The sequence below is a fragment of the Ambystoma mexicanum genome, chromosome 10 (assembly GCF_040938575.1).
Source record: "Ambystoma mexicanum isolate Mex_15411 chromosome 10, UKY_AmexF1_1, whole genome shotgun sequence".
Classification (NCBI taxonomy): Eukaryota; Metazoa; Chordata; class Amphibia; order Caudata; family Ambystomatidae; genus Ambystoma; species Ambystoma mexicanum.
Window position 1 is genome coordinate 1,449,788,923 of NC_090932.1, and position 17,561 is coordinate 1,449,806,483.

Below are 17,561 nucleotides of genomic sequence, written 5' to 3' on the forward strand. Positions count from 1 at the left end.
TTTCTCGTACCGGTCTCTTTTCGCTGGCGTCGTGGAAGGGTTCTTGAGGAGGGAAAGGCCCTCATCCCAAATGTCGTCCAACAGAGGCACTGCGAGGACCGTCTTCCTCTTGGTCTCGCGCCGTTGGTAAAGGAAGCCTTCCTTTTTCTTCTCCTCAGGGCAGAGTTGGAAAAGCTCGGATGCCCTGGCGATCATTGAGTGGAACGATCCAATCTCGTCGGGCGGAGAAGCCCTGGTGGGAGGAGACGACGGAAAATCCTCGTCGTATGCCTCGTCGTCCGTACCCGTCGCTGCCGTGTCAGTCCCCGTATCATCCCCTCGGGTGGACGGGGAGGAGGGCTGGACGGGGCGCGACGGTTGAAAAGGAGGCGGTGGATGGATCCTTCTTTTCTTGGTAGGGGGAACACCAGAAGGTCCCGGTTCTGGATCCCCCGACGGGAGAGGTTCCTCCGTCGGTAACGGTAGTCTCGTCCTTATCTCGGAGCATAAGGACTGTATAGCCAACAAAATGGCCGCTGAGTTGTCTTGCGGCGCTGGCAGAGGGGAATCCGACGGGCGAGCAGGGGCCCCGTCGGTATCCTCGACGATGTCGTCGTCGTCACCCGCGTCGGGGCCCATTCCGACGGGCTGGTCTTGTTCCACGCCTAGGCCGTGGCTTAAGACCTCGATCAGTTCCTCTTCTGAGGTTGAGGCCGAATCTACGACGACGCCCTGCCCCCCCTTCTTCCCCACGGAGGGTTTCACGGGGGTCCTATCGATGGGCACGAAAGAAGACTCCCTCCGAGGAGGCAGGGAGATTCTGGGCCCCGAGGCCGCCACCACTGGTGCAGCCTCCACAGGCTGGGCCAGGGCCGCCGCGACCGTTTCGATAGAGGGCTTGGTCGAATGGATCAAGGCCTTCACCACCTTAGGTGCGCTCACCGCCTTATCCTTGAGGGAGGGGGCACTGCCACGCTCCTCCTCTGCCTTAGAGCTCGACCGGGGTCTCTCCAGGAGCTTCGCCGGGTGCTCGGCCTTCCTCTTACCCGACCCAGAGCGTTGGCTCGTGGTTGATGGTGTCGGGGAGGGTGCGCCCTGCCTGGCGCCCGTAGAGCCCGACCGTTCGGCGCTCCCGGTGCCAGCGGACTCGCGGTGCTTGGCCTTATGTTGGGCCCCCGTCGCCGGGGCGCCCTCAAAGGTCTTAGAAGACCGCTCAGATTTCTTCTTCTTCTCGCCAGACGGGCTCTTACCCTCCAGCCAGCTGGCGAGACGTTGATGGCGGTCCTTCATGGTCCGTTCCGACATGTTGCCGCAAAACGCACAGTCCTTCTCCACGTGCGTCTTGTCCCCATGAAGGCAGTAAAGGCAGAAAGAGTGTTCGTCCTCCTTGAAGACGTTCTGCAGCTGGCATCCAGGGCAGGCCCTGAACAGCTTTCCGGGCGTCGAGCTTCCCTTCTCCTGGGCCATCTCCGAGACCGGGCCTGAGAAGCTTCTGGAGTCCTCCGAAGTGTAGCTCGACGAAATCTTCACCCTTGAGGGGCACAGATGAATCCGACACGGGTCCCCGTTGATCGGATGTAGGATCGGTGGAGCTTGAGGCTCTTTTGACCGAAAGAATCGAAGTTTTTGTGAAAAAGCGCGAAAAAATAGCACTAACGCTCGAGAGCAATAGCACGAGGATCCCAACACATGAACGTGCGGTAAAAATCTGAAGATGGCTGCCAGAGGCGGTGCTTAGGTAGAGGGCAGTCATTGGCTGTGGTCAGTATGACGCAGAGACCAGTGATTGGTTATTACTACGAAAGACAGATCAGAAACGAAACTGATACTGGTTTTTTCTTTACCGAGGATTCCCAGCCTGACGACGGGGAATATTCATGAGCATGTGAATCCATGCCAGACCCCATGCTGGAGAAACATCCAGACTCTCACCGTCATGACCTGCTAGCCGCCGCTCTCCACCTGTAGTAATGTTCACTCTACCTACAGCATAGTCAGGACCAACCTGTAACCCGGTCCGCATTAGCCACTGTAACTTTTTTTTTCTCTTTGCATATTCCCTGTACATACTGTTCTCGGTATATTTTACTCTTGTATGTAAATATTCAGAGCTTGGACCAATGTACGCTCTGTCTGTTGTACTATGATGTGTGTGCAACGATATGTAACCCTGCTGTACACATGATTATGCGCCCAGTTACCTGAGGGTTCAGATGCGCTTTATAAATAAACAAACTAAACTAAACATTAGGAGAATTGAGTCGTGAAACACAAGGGCATGTTGTGGTAACCTTAGAATTGAGCTCTGGAAGGCATCCAGCCTGGAGAGAAAATCTGCAGCGCAAATGAAGCTCTTTTTGAAGAAAGAAAACTAAATCTAGATCTAGCAAAGAAGCTTGCTAACTATTTGACCACCTTTTCAATGTTAATGAAAATGTCAAAGGTCGCAAATTGCTTGTAAACTGAGGTGTACAGAATAGTGCGTACCTGTGTTACCAGTACATCTCATTTCTCCACAGACAATGGGGGAGACATTTCATACTTGTTCCCAAGACATACAAAACCACGCAACACCAGAATAGTCCATGAAGATATGGGCTGATTGCCTTTGTTGCTCACTTACATCAAGTCTTTGCTGCTGACAAAAGGGACAATGAGAACATTTCCAAGGTACAGGTTTAAGAGTGCACTAAACAAGTCGCAAACTTTACCACATGCTCATTGAGGGTTGGGACCAATTGAGCAGCACCTTATTCAGTGCCTCAAAGCCCAATCGGACTACGAGAATGTATTGGTGCACAGTCTTGAAGGCTCAAGACACAAGGTCAAGCATTGCAGGCCCATCTCCAGGAATGGAGGTCGGGGCAATACGTTCTTAGCCAGTTTGTGAACTGCTCAACTAGGAGACGTGAGACAAAGTCCCCCACCAACCTACGTGACCATGATTTGTGATCCAGGATAAGTCATTATCGGTGTGCCAATGTTCCTTTATCAGCCATGAATTGGTGAGAAACAGGCTAATGTAGAGTATTAAAGACAACAAAAGTGGTAATTTACATATCCTACAAGATGCGTTTCTAAATGACATCCGGGGTATAAACGGAGCCGTTACACATCTCACAAACCCAGTAACAACCTATTACGCAAGTAAGCACCAAACAGAACGTCTTCCCAGCCCACAGAAAGTGATGGAGCTCAAAGAATAAGAAGCGACAGTAGGACAGAAGCACCAAAGGAGATTAGCTCATGCTTCAAAGCACTGGTGCAATGGCTGATGCATATCATCCAGACCAAGATCAGCAGTAACCAGACAGACTAGTGACCCACAGAGCCTGAATGCAATCTGCATATGATCTGCATACATTTCAAAGGTGAAGTATGTAGCATGCTGAGATAGTTTACCTATTTAAAATATGTATTTTCAGATAGTTTTCCCTGTGGTCCTCTTCTATAGTTTATGGTTTCTACTATTTCTACTTTTATGTGATTGTAATGTTTCAAATGCATCTTTTATTGTTATTTTTTGTTTGCTATTTGTATGTATGTGACAAGTTCAAATTTGAAAACGAGTCGCATTACAGGGATACAAAAATATGTATTAAAAGACGTGGGGAATCCTTGAGTAACCACAGCTTTGCTTGGTAGGTTTGAAAACAAAGGAGGCAGACCCGAACTGATGCTTCTGTTGGAAAGGTAGGAGATCCACTTTAACGCAGAACCAGAGACACCAAACAAAGTTTCAAGAAGGCAAAGGAGGGTCAAATGCTTGCAAGTCTAGGAGTACCATTATGGAAGGGGAGATGACATGTAATAGTTTCGGAATCTCAAACACGATGAAAATAAGGCATATCCTGCCCCTCAGACTGGTAACCAATTGGTGGTCATAAAGGAGGCAGGTTTCACTGTGAGAAGCTGCAGAGACGCAAATTATGGGGTATCGGCAAAAGCGTGGTCATTTGTTAGGATCGTCATGGACTTTTTGAGAGAGGCAAGAAGAGTTTAATTAAAATGGTGTGGGAGAATTTATCTGTCAGAGCTATTGGCTACAGTGGTCAGAGCAGGTCAAAAGGTGAGGATGTTGTCCTAGGTGGTATTGGCAGGATAGGGGCCCATCTACACCAATCAAATGGGAGGATTTCAGTTTGAGAGATGAGGGCAAACACAGGAGACAGCATCTCTTCTAATGTCATGTATGTTTGAAGCAGGTGACCTGCTAGAGATGGAAATTAATTGACAGAGCAGGAAATAAGGAAGGTTGAGAGAGAGAGTTGAAGGGCAGGATACATTTTTCAGACAACAGACCCACTCCAGTGGGTAACCGTCCAGTGTAGATTTGAAAATTCTCTGCACAGGGGGTTGGAGGTCATGATGAATATCTCCCTCCCCCCCCCTCTCTCCCCCCCTCTCTCCCCCCACTGAATGGCAGCATACAAACCTTTTTGATGAATGCATATGCATGCCTTTTGTCACCAGGGTTTGTGGTTTGGCATCAGTGGTGTTAAAGGGCTCCATTTTTCCTCTTTATAAAGGGGTCAGGGGCCAAAAAATAGATCAGTAGGAATTTGACATGAGTAAGTTGTAGCACAAGTAATACCAATTAGAAAAAAATAAGAATTACCAAAATGCAAACTTTTCACTGGCAAACTAGGCACTGGAAAATGAAGTGGAGTAACTATGCTACCCCATCTCCACTCCACATCAGTGAGTATAGACAAACGTAATGGAGGAAGAAAATCGCTTACTGTCTGCATCAGATAGGATTATGTTCGGGCTCTTTCCACCGAGCTCCAGAGTCACTTTCTTCAGATTGCTGCTTCCTGCAGCCTGCTGGATCAGCATACCAACCTGCACAAAAACAAAGAAAGAAGCACTACTTAGCATTACCTGAATTATATAAGAAATTATGTATTTGTAATAGTTCGACAAAACTAGAGGGAAACCATTTATGTACAATGCGCAGCTGCATGATCATGTTTGTCATCACTTGGTTTCTGCAAACGGAATGACTTGGTGGAAAGAACATCTTCAGGAAAGGGTGCAACAGTAAACCACCGGCCATAAATAAAGAGCACCCAACCCACCATTTGTAATAAAATAGTGGTTCATGGAGCAAGCACACGAAAACTTCAGCAGTGCACATGTATGGCACTTGCACCAATCAGCACAAAATGATGACAATCCAGTAGTGTAAACCTTTGCCACCCTAGGCAAAGAAAAATAAGGCTCTCCACATATGTTCTTCACCCACCCACTTTACAGTACTACCCGCCATTCACATATCCTTCTGTCTTAAGCCCCTTGAGATTCCAACTGCCAGTGATTCAAATACAGCAGAAGCAAAAGCAATTGGACAATGACTTAAAAAAGAACTCTTCATTTTAATAACCGTTCCAAAACAATATAGTTTCTGTCCTTGAAAGATAGTAGTGGATACACAAATAAGATTTATTATCATAGGTCACACAGCTTGATAGCCTCAAGTAGGATGGAAAGAAGCACATCAGGCCATAGAAAAGTGGATATTTATTTTTATTTATTTATTTGGATTTGTAAAGCGCATTAACACCCCGAAGGGCATCAAGGCACAGTTGCATGAAATTGTCTTAGCAGGAAGGTGTTTTAGTTACATTGAACGTTAATTGCTCCTGGTTACATTTAGCTTGCATACAGAACAATTCCTCTCACAAGAGATTGAGATTACAATAGGAGGAAAGAAACGTAAATGGATACGACTTTCAGTATATTGTTAAGATACATTCTACATCACCTGGAGGCAAGAGAGGAACGTTGTGTTTGCTTGGGTAGAAAGGCCTAGAATTAGTTTAGTTAAACAGCATCGTTTTTAGTGCTTTCCTGAAGGCAGTGTGTGACTCCATACACCTCATGTGAGGTGGAAGAGCGTTCCAGTGCGATGCTGCCAGTACTGGGAAGCTGGACCCCACCAGCCCGCATTCTCTGATTTGGGCATAGAGATCCTGTTAGGTAGGCAGATCTTGTAGGTCTGGTTGAGGTGGGTTTGACAACTCTCGTATACAGGTGCTAGTTTGTGGACACATTTGTGTGTCAGAGCGAGGGTTTTAAAGATAATATTTTCTTTAATGGGGAGTCAGTGCACCTGCTTTCTAGTTTCAGATATGCCCAGCTCCCACATGCCCTGCAACAGAAAATATGGCCATCTACCCCATGCATAGCAACAATAGTGCCACATGCCCAGAAACAGATCAAGACAGCACCCACATGCCAAAACACCACTAGATGTGGCCATTGACCACAGCTACATAGCTGTGAATGCTTCCACATACATAAAAGTGTAATAGAATAAGGGAGAGAAAGAAGGGGGAGGGGAGAAGGAAGGGCAACAAGAGTACAGCAGAAAGCTAGTGAGAATGTGGAGACAGAGTGAGAAAAAAGGGAGGGTGAAATGGGAGAGAAGAACAGGAGCATGCACGTGAAACAAAGGAGAGGGTTATTTAAATCAGGTTAGGAAAAGGATCGAACAGGAAAGTGATGTATAAAGGATGAAGAGTTTGTAAAATAGATTGCACGTTGTCTTTCATACCACATTTCTGCGATGCAATATGCAGGTTTTCCCCTAAAAAAGTACTTGAGCATCAATCTGGTGTAAAGACTGTAGGGAGCCACATGTACTTCTGTCCTCTATATGGTAGGGTAAAGGCAAAGGACAGCCAAGATTTGAAATGGGTCGAAACAGATGAGCAATCAAGGCTTAAGCTTTCAGGAGGTGATGCAGGCTGGTTCATAAATACAGTGAGTACCCAGGCCCCACAAAAGGAATGTCCACACACTATGTTAGGTGATAACACAGCTTTGTTATATAAAATAAGATATCCATATATCTATATGATACATTACTCACCGTAATTGTATTTCTGATGCTTATATCTGCTTATAGTCACATGCTGTGCATAGGCCGACATAGTGGAAGCTGCAGAGTATTACAGTTTGTTTTTCGAAACTCGAAAATCGGTGTCAACCTAGGGCGTGCCAGTAATACTATCCCTAGTGTGACGTCCACTGTACCCAAGATCCCTCACGAGTGTAGGACCCTCAGATTGTATTTTTTCTGACATGCGGTAGCATGAGGAGTAGCGCGAGTGCAGATTATCCAAGCAGATAGATAGATAAGACTACAAGCATCCATGCGCCTTTTCTCAGAGGGGAGGGAGGGCGCTCGCATGTGAATCTAAGCAGATACAAGCATCAGAAATACGGTTACAGTGAGTAATGTATCCCTTCTGAGGCTTGTGGAATCTGCTTAGATCACATGCTGTGCATAGATTAGCAAGCAGTGTTAGAAGGAGGTGGGATGCGAGAAGAGTCATGAGCAAATAAATGTCTTAGAACCGCTTGTCCCGCTTGAGTATCTGTCTTGGAATGAGTGTCAAGGCAGTAGTGCTGAGTAAAGGTGTGAATAGAGCTCCATGTAGCCGCTTTGCACATGGTGTCAAGGGGTACATTTGCAATGAAAGCCAGAGTGGCCCCAGTGCCTCTTGTAAAGTGGGCCCTTGGCATAAATGGCAGAGTTTCATCTGAAAGGGAGTAACAGCTGGATACATTTGACTATCCATTTTGAGATGGCACCTTTAGAGACGCAATCTCCTTCTCTGCTTGTAGCTACGGAGACAAACAGTTGATCTGTCTTTCTTAGCGGTCTGGTCTTGTCTACGTAGTAGTACCACTCTTCGCACATCTAGTGCGTGTAGTTTCACCTCAGCAGTGCACTTGGGTTCTTGGAAGAAAGCCGGTAGCTCAATGGACAGGTTAACATGGAATTTTGAAATGAACTTCGGTGAGAACCTAGGGTGAGTTCGTAGAACAAGTTTATCCTTGTGAAGAGTAAAGAAAGGATCCTGCACCGACAGCCTGAATTTCGCGGACCCTTGTTATGGATGTAATGGCTACTAAGAAGGCAGTTTTATAAGTCAGGTGTTTGAGACTATCTTTATGCATGGGTTCAAAGGGGGGGCCCCATGAGTTTAGCAAGCACCACATTAAGGTCCCATCCTGGTGGTGGGTTTGAAAATGGAGGGTGGAGTCTCTTTACCCCTTCCATAAAGGCTTTAACCACTGGTACTTTCCACCACAACACCTTGTTATGTGAGGTGGTGTAGGCTGGCAGCGCTGCCAGGTGTACCTTGAGTGAATTAAATACCAACCCTGTGTCTAGCAGGTGGAGCATGTAGGTGACAATATTGGAAAGGGTGCAATCAACAGGGATGATTTCTTTATTCTGGCACCAAATAACGAATCTCTTCCATTTATCAAAGTAACAGTGTCTTGTGTTTGGTTTCCTTGATTCTTTTAGGATATCCATACATCTCTGTTTTAGGTTGAGATGGCCAAACTGACTTCAGGAGCCATGCTGCCAAGTTCATAGAGCTGGGTTGAGGATACACTGTTTGTCCTTCGTGCTGGGATAGTAGGTTGTGCCAGCACAGTAGTCATAGGTTTGCACATTGCCATCTTGCGCAGTTGCGGAAACCACAGTCATCTCGCCCACATAGGAGCAACTAGGATGAGCGTCATCGATTCACTGTGCATCTTGTTGACCACCTTCCTCAACAGAGGGGTTGGTGGAAAAGCGTAGGCAAACATCCCCGACCAGTTCATCCATAGAGCGTTCCCCATGGAGTCTGGCTGGGGGAACCTGGATGCAAATCCTGGGCATTGACTGTTTTCGCTTGTGGCGAATAGGTCTATAGTGGGGAAACCCCACCGTGAGAAGAGGTCTCCTACGACTTCTTCGTCTAGACACCATTCGTGTTCTTCCAGGAGGGGGTCCCTGCACAAAGCGTCTGCTAGTGAATTGAGATCCCCTGGAACATGTTGAGATGACAGGTAAATGTTCTGTCTGAATGCCCCTATCCAAATTCTCTGGGCAAGCCTGGACAGATTTGGCGAACGAGTGCCCCCCTGTTTGTTTATGTAAAACATTGCAGTCGTGCTGTTAGGATCTGCACTGACAGGTTCGACAGGTGGGGTTCGAACGCCCGAAGCGCTCTGAAGGCTGCCAGAAGCTCTAGCAGATTGATGCGATTCTTGTCCACTGCGTGAGACCAGAGACCCTTAGCTGTGTCGTGAAGGCGGTGTGCTCCCCACCCTGACGGGGACGTGTCCGTAGTGACCACCTCCTGTATCTCTGGATCGTAAAAGCGTTTCCCCTTTGTCAGGTACTCTCTTGTCCACCAGTGAAGACTTTGTACCAGTGTTGGCAAAACGACCACTAGATCGTCCCACTGACCACTTGCCCGAGACCACTGTTTCGCCAACCATTCCTGCATGGGTTGGATGTGCAGGCCCGCGTGGGGAACCAGGTAAATACAACTCATCGCTTTGCGCACCCTTATCTGGCAACCGGACTGATATTGAGGAATTTGCAGTAGTATGTTCCAAATTCTTTCCTCTGATCGAAAGGCCAACCCCTCTTGAGTGTTTAAGATAGCTCCTAGGAACTGTTTGGAGGTGCTTGGCACAGGCTTGATTTTTTCTCGTTGACTGAGAAACCCAATTCGAAGAGGTTGATCGTTCTTTGGATCTGCAAATTACTGGGGTCTCCCCCGTGATGAGCCAATCATCCAGGTAAGGGTACACTGGGATTGCCTCCCTGCGTAGGTGTGCCGCCGCCACCGCCAGTACCTTGGTGAATACCCTTGGAGCCGAGGCTATACCGAAGGGCAGCACCTTGAACTGGTAGTGCCGACTGTCCACCTTGAAGCGCAAGAATCTTCTGTGTGCTGGGAACATGGAAATATGAAAATAGGCATCTTTCATGTCCAATGTTGCCATGTAATCTCTTTTTAGGAGGGGGATTACCTCTGGAGTCTAGTCATGTGAAATTTTTGGGGCTTAACATACTTGTTTGCAGGGCGTAAGTCCAAGACTGGGCGCATTGTCAGATCTTTTTTTGGCACAAGGAAGTTAGTTGAATAAATACCCTTGTTTACCTGGTTGCCCGGGACGAGTTTGATCGCGCCCTTTGCAAGAAGATTTGACTATTTCCTTGAGGAGGATCTTTTGGTGGTCCAGGGAGTGTATTTTTTGTCTTGGAGGGTGGTTATGGGGAAGCTCCAACAGTTCGATGCAGTATCCCGCGGACACTGGACAGCACCCATCTGTCCGAAGTGATGCCTTCCCATGCCTGGGTGAAGGTGGAAATGCGCCCCCCTACTGGGGATGCATGGGAAGGGACCCTGAGCAGAGCGTCACTGTTTGCTGGGAGGCGTACCGCCTCTACCTGGGCTGCTTCTCCCGCTACCACGGCCCTGCTTGTTACCTCTAGTGTAACTTTGGGTAGTCTGTTGGTTCCCACCCCACGATGTACCCTGCTCCTTTGAGTAATTAGAACCCCTCTGGGAATTCTGGCCGCGTGAGCAACGAAAATTATTATTCCCTCTTTGGTTTGTGGGCTTGTTAGTTAATTGTCCCAGGGACCTTAGGGTATCGTATTCTTCTTTGGCAGTTTTGAGTGCCTCCTCTACTGCTTTCCCAAACAAGACATTCGGTTCCTCTGGCATGTCGATAAGAGTAGCCTGGGTCTCGGGTTTGAATCCCGACTGTCTCAGCCAAGCGTGTCTCTTGATGACAGTGCTCTCTGCAATGAGCCGGCCTGCATTGTCTGCTGCGTCAAAAGTCGCTTTCAGAATGCACCCGGACACCGGTCTACCCTCCGACGCAATCTGGGCTAACTGGGCCTTTAGTGGTTCTGGTGCGGAGGCAATGAGGGCAGCTACTTGCTCCCATTGGTGACAATTATAACTTGCCAACAGAGTTGCGGTATTCGCGATTCTTGCCTGGTAAGCGGAACTGGAAGCCACTTTCCTTCCTAGACCATATATCCTCTTGCTCTCGTTGTCTGCGGGAGCTTCAGATGATGCTAGAGGTGTCCCCGCTGTTTTCTCGGTGGTAGTAACTACCAATGAGTCGGGCTTAAGCTGACCCCTTATGTAAAGTGGGTCGGAAGGGGCGGCCCTGAATAATTTTTCAATTCTGGGGTTGACTGCCCGGGTGAGATTAGGGGACAGGAGGGAGGGGTTAATTCAGAGTTGGATAGACTTCAGAATTGGTATGGCTTGGGCAATGGACTTCTTGTCCCCCATGATTTCCTCTGCAAAGTCCCTTTCCTCTTGAGCCCCTTGAGTGTCAATCTGAAAGTGCTGTGCAGCTCTAGCTAAGACCTCATTTAGTAGTGGCTGATTATCCACAGGCAAGTCATTTACCGGTGGCTCTTTAGGGATAGGCGAGTCTGGATTATATGGCCCTGCCTTGTCTTCCTCCTCCTCATCCTGGTCCTTGTCGTATCCGTAATAAATCGACCCCTGCTTGGTCGTCCAGTATCTGTATGTCTGGATCTTCAGCATACTGATGGTAAGGTAGGATAGAGAGTGGGTCTGAAATCGGGCCCTGGGCTGGAGTTCCATTATGAGGTCTCTTATTAGGAGGCTGAGGGTCCTTGGATCGTGAAGGAGTAGAGGTGTCAGGGGTATTCTGATAGCTCAGAAAATAATCAGGGTTCTCATAGAAATTAGCTAGAGAAGACATTCTTGTCATCGCCCTGTCAATGTCATCAGAGCTCCATTCCCTGGAACTGGGGATGACCACTTCTTGTTGAGGTTCCTCTTCATGTCATGTGGAATGGGAGGGGTAAATTTAGGTCTAGTGACAGGGTCAGGGGTCTTAGATTTATCCTTATCTGAAGATCTATGCTTGTCCTTCTGGAACTGGAGTACAGATGTTTTATCTGATGACTTTCTGCTGTTTGTCCCCTTTTCCATGAGTAGAGGAATGTTTGGCCTTCTCAGAATCTTTCGACGCCTGGCGCCGAGATTCGGTGTGTTGGGAAGGTTCTGAAGCTTTCAAGGGCGAGCATCGAGACTCAGAGGCAGACATGGAAGAAACTGCCGTAGCCGACTGTGCATGCTGCTTGGGAATAGAGGTTGGTTTCATCTTCAGATGCCCATACCTCTAACTTTGGGGAGCGAGGCACCCTTGGCAATCATGGACGGTTGCAGTATGTCATGAGGCGATCTCGACCTGGAAGGCCCAGAGGACACCGTTTCTGTGGACCGCTCTTTGTGCCTCTTTCTTCCAATTACTCGACACACGTGTCGAGTCTCGACTGGGGTTAGTGTGCTTAGGTGCAGTAGTGTGTGTAGACGCTCATGTCACCGGGTGTGGTCCCCATAACTTGCCCGCCGGACAATCCTCTGAGGCCAGGGACTCACGCTTCGTTGTCCATCGACGCACCTGTGCCCTCACCGTCCGATACGGCGGCGTTGCTGCCATCACTGAAGGAACCCACCGCCTCCATGGCCTCGAGCTGCATGGCATAGTGGGCCCAACGTTTAGTGGAGGGGTCCTTTAGTGTTTTAGCCTTAAAGAGCTTACACGCTCTGCAGTTAGCTTCGGGGTGATCCCTAGGCAGACAGAGATTACAAGTGTTATGCTTATCCACCCAAGGAAACTTGCGGTTGCACTTGGGGCAGAATTTAAATGGAGTACTCTCCATATGTTATTCTATGGCAGCGGGCGAGTGTATGTAGGAAATAAACGTGTGAGTATGTCCACCCCCCCCACTCTCCCTACTTGCAGGGCCGAGGCCAGAGGCCTTCCGGGGCCCGGGCCGAGGCCAGAGGCCTTCCGGGGCCCAAAGTCTGTCATGCAGTCTCGACAGCTGTTCCTTCTTCGGACCGGCGTCAATCTTTGGGATCTCGACGTGGGATTTAAAGAACGGGGAATATTAGATGAATTATGATAAAAAAGGCTGAAAGCAAGGGAACTCCAACTATGCTTCAGATAAGTATGGCGGAAAAAAACAATCTGAGGGTCCTACACGTGTGAGGGATCATGGATAGAGTGAACGTCACACTAGGGATAGTATTACTGGCACGCCCTAGGTCGACGCCCATTTTCGAGTTTCGAAAAACTGCAATACTCTGCAGCTTCCACTAGATGTCGACCTATGCACATCATGTGATCTAAGCAGATTCCACAAGCCTCAGAAATAAATATATATATTTAAATAACACTTTGTACTTTGGCAATAGTTATTCAAAGAATGGCAAATATATACACTATGTGGTACCACACAATACTTAAAATTCAATAATAGATGCACCAACTACAGACAGTTTTAATTAGGCATGTGAATTCTTAAGTTGATTGTAACAGTATAGAATAGGGAAGAAAGGCAGGTTAGTTGTGAACAGTGGCAGAATGCTTTCTTTAGACAAGACATGTAATTTTGAGTCAGGATCCCCCCCACCCACCTGAGAAACCTGTAATGGAAATGTTGGGGAGTAACTTATCTTGTCTTTTACAGCCCAGTCCAATAATGTTCCATAACCTTGTACTTTCTTTTAAAAGGCTTTACAACCCCAAAGTACCTGAGAGGCAACAGGAGAAAACGATACAAGACAATTCTGGGACCCCTGGACAACTACTGAGGTTAAAAGATGCTCTTCCTCGTCACAGTACCTTTGGTGCCTTGGCAGGCGAAGTGGCAGAATTTCTATGTTTCACTCAACAATTCTCTCCGAGGATGGACCCCCCCCCTTGGAAGAAGGAGCCACTGGGATGCTGAGTTTCGTATTTACGCTGTTCGACTTTCGGTGCTTCGGCACTGCAGCCACAGCACGGTCTATGGATGGCTTCTGGCGTCCTGGACTCGATCACTCGAGTGGGCCTCAGACCCTCACCAAGTCTGGACCCTCGGGACATCTTTGTTACCGTCTGGTGGCGGGAAACCCACCGGCAGAACTTCCTCTGCACCCCAGCGACTCTGGACGCTCTCCAGCGGGTAAAAGTGGTCAATGGTGATGGCAAGGATGTCCTTTGAAAAGTTCTTAGGCACTTGGGAACATTTGCAGTTCTGGGTGTCCAGCAGCACTATGCCAGGGTACCCCTCTTCTGGGCAGTAGAGAGCAACGGCTTCCAGCGGTCACGAAACGTACCTCTGGACCCTGGGTGACACAAATTGACCTTTCACTCGAGATGTCTGGGCACGCCTATTCATGACTCACGAAGACACCCCCCTTCTCAAGATGGCAGGCACACAGGACTGGCTTCTAGGGCACTTTGGATGAATAATAGCAGGTTGCACGATGGTCCCTCATAGCTTGGGGAGAGGTCTCCTTCGCAGGTCCTCTTTGGATCAGTCCTTGGATGAACACAGCAGCTTTTGTATTACACAAAGAAAATGGAGCAGCAGCCGCCTCCAGGTGGGCTTCAATGAATAGTTTCAGCTTCTGAACAAATTGGTAAGTGAAGGTCCCAAGATATACACATCTGTTCCCTATTCACTTTGGCTGAGCCAGGCTCAGTCAACCAATCACGCAGAAGTGCATTCATGCAGACAGGTAGCCAATCAGGCTCAGATGCATTCACTTCACCCAGACACCCATAACAAAAAATGCGGTTTGGGGTCAGCACCCAGCCTTTCAGCACTGTACACTGCATTTGTGGCAGTTTCATTCAGGGCAGTCTCAGGCATTGTGTCACACACACCACACCCAGAAACGCATAACAGAACGTGAGTTTACTTCAGACTCACCTCATACAGGTCCCACCCCTAGGGTGTACCCACAACACACAGCCTCAGGGAAGACTCCAGTCAGTCTGATGGGAGGCAGCCTCAGAGCCATATATGGTATTTCCATCAAACAGGCAGTCAGGAGGAAGGGATAGAGTCAAGGCTTCCAAGGACTTTGGGAAATAAAGTAAAAGGCAATAGAAACCTGGAGGTCACAGGGGCCATCTTGCTTTCCATCAGGAATCCATTGATTCCTATGGCAGGGCCTTGGTGTCCCAGAAATGGAGGACACTCAGAGCCACTGTCAAGTCAGCATGTAATTGCCTCCATCCCATATGCTGCTCTGTGGGCAAAACACAAGGGGTATAAGGGTGTATCTCCACCCATGGGTGCCATAAGGGTATTTCATGGGTGTTTTTCACTAAAAGGAAAACATGAAGAGCTACACTGCCAGAGGTCCAGGCTGGACCTCAGTGGTAGAAAACAGAGAAAACACACAGAGTACTCGTAGGACAAGGACCTTCCTGGCTTTAGGTGGCCCTGTCCCTCCTAAAGCATTTTCAGCATCACAGTTGTAAAAATTACTGTTTCACCGAAGGGTGTGTTCTGTTAACCTATGGCAGGTTATGATAGGTTATTTATAACACGCTTAATACCCAGAGGTTTCTAAGCGCGGACCCGGGGATCGAACCTGTGTTGCTCCGTGTCGTCTTGCTTCCAAGGCGAGCACGTTACGCCCTAAGCTATCCTCCCGAGACAAATCCTCTGCAATCCTTATATTTAGCAAAAATGGAATTAATCTATAGCACTCACCGGTGTGGCTTCTGTCAGCACTAGTTGAGGTTTGCAGGGGGAGGCAAGCGGGGTGGGGGGGAGAGGAGGGGGTGGAGTTCCCATACTAATTTGTTTCCATTTCCAGCACTGCCAAAGGGTAGATTAATCAAGGGTGCGCTATTGAGCTCCCTCTCATAAGCGGCTGGAATGTCACATTAAGGTTCCGATAGAAATGAATTTGCAAATGCTCTCACCATGCAGGAATGTGACACACTGGTAGAGTAAAGCCCTGGGGGTGGCCACTATCACAATCAGTGCTTTAAAATGGGCTAGCACTAGCCAATTCACACAACTACTCCCGGCACTTCTCTTTACTAAAAGAAGAGTGGTCCACAGAGTGAGGAAATTATTCATGCACATCTGTCCCAGTGGTGGAAGGTCGCAATTGAGGTGGATGACACAGCCAGGAAAATGGCTTATGAAGATCTACATTTTAAAATGTATGTAGCTCATCCAGTGCACGTCAGCCTTCAGCTACTCTTCACACCATTTCTAAAAGGTGTGCCCACACTTCAAGACACTTATTTTATTTTTTATTGTATATGATTTTATTCAAACATTTAAAAAAATAGAAACAACTTCAAATTCATGCTCAATAAAACATCTAACACTAACAAACAATTTTATTACCATCACATTTCCTATTAACATATCCAGTTCCTGCATTAAAATCTTACTATCTTTCAATTCCCGAATCAACAGTCACATTTTGGAAGAAGGGAATTGATATTAAGGCCGAGCCTTAATTTCCAAATCCACACTCTTTCAGAAGGTGTATAACTGAATATCAAAATAGTTTCATGACCAGATATAACTCTATACTAACAAGACAGAAATTAAGCATGGCATGCTCTCAACAGTGCATTTCGAGTTACATATTAGACTTTAGATGAATGCACTCGCCCGTGCCGACAAGTGAAAATTTACCAGTGCTTTCTGCAAAACAGTGCAGGTCACAATTAGCTCACTTCATTTTTGGCCTACTGTTTCCACTCATAGACCAGACAGTTTGTTTGCAGTAAATGGCAAAGCCAATGTTCAAACATCCCTGTACTCACCATGTAAATTCTACATTCCCTTCATAAAAATCGCCTTGACTATGCAGGCAGATTTTGCAAGCCCTGCTAGACTTCAGTGGCCAGTGGTGAGGGCCACCCTGCCTCAGCCTACCACTTTAAGGTCGAATTTTGCTTCCCATTTCTATGTCTAGAACCTTGCAAGGGCCTAGGCCAGATCTGATAGGTTCAATATTGTGCGTTTGGCACTGGCCAACTAAACAGATCTTCCAATATGTGTGCCTTTGATCTGCATGAAAAGCACAGCACGGCAGGCACTGTTGTGTGGTAGGATGCGAATAGCCGCTTTCAGATGTTCACAGGGTGTTTCATTTGGTGCACGGGGAGGTGGGGCCAGAAGTGAATTATAGGAGAAGAGCCGGGCTTCCCCTTTATCAGGTGAACTGGGAAAACACTGAACTGAAAATGGGAGGAACGCAGAAAGGATTGGGGAGTGAGGAATGGGCAACAGGCTAATTCAACTTGCCATCTGAATGTTTGGCAAGGACTCGGAGGAAAATATTTTTCATAAAAAATAAAGGGAAAATAAGTCATATGCAATTAATAGGTGTCACTGTTTGAATAACCTTTGTGAGAATGTGTGGGGGGTTGGCAGGCACACAGATCTTACAAGATAGACTGATCTATGTTCAGGATTAAAATCCAAACATAGACCAGAGCTCCTATGAAATAGGGGATCCTACTTAAAGTTCCCATTGAAATTGTAGTGGTTGGAAATGCCAAGACGTGGAATTATTATGTATGCATTAATTGTAGCTGGAGTGGGATGTTGGTAGAATACATTTTACGAGAGGATGTGCTCGTCTTGAATATTTTTAATGGATTCTGTGTTATAATGCAGGATTGTACAGTAGCTGAAGGTTGTAACATGTAAATTCAGTACCTGGATTATAATTATTTTTTGGCATTTGTGTGTCGTTAACACATTTATAAAAAAACATAAAATCACATACAATAAAAACCACAAAAGAAAACCAAATGTAACCATAATCAAAAGAAGTCATTAAAACAATCATTCCATAGCAAAAACAATTATTCATCCCAATTCCAATAAACAGTTTCACCGACCAACATATGAATATGCTTCAAGAATCTTACTAAGGCAAATATCAAGGCAGATATTA

General features: G+C 47.2%; 1 protein-coding gene across 1 annotated transcript in view; it reads right to left on the reverse strand.

Annotated features, from left to right (window-relative positions):
- The window catches only part of ALDH2 (aldehyde dehydrogenase 2 family member), a 742,177-nt gene that overhangs the window by 196,636 nt on the left and 527,980 nt on the right, over positions 1 to 17,561 (reverse strand). Inside the window, exon 8 of the mRNA XM_069619512.1 lies at positions 4,722 to 4,824. Coding sequence (XP_069475613.1) covers positions 4,722 to 4,824 — 103 coding nt within the window. The remainder of the gene's footprint in view (positions 1 to 4,721; positions 4,825 to 17,561) is intronic.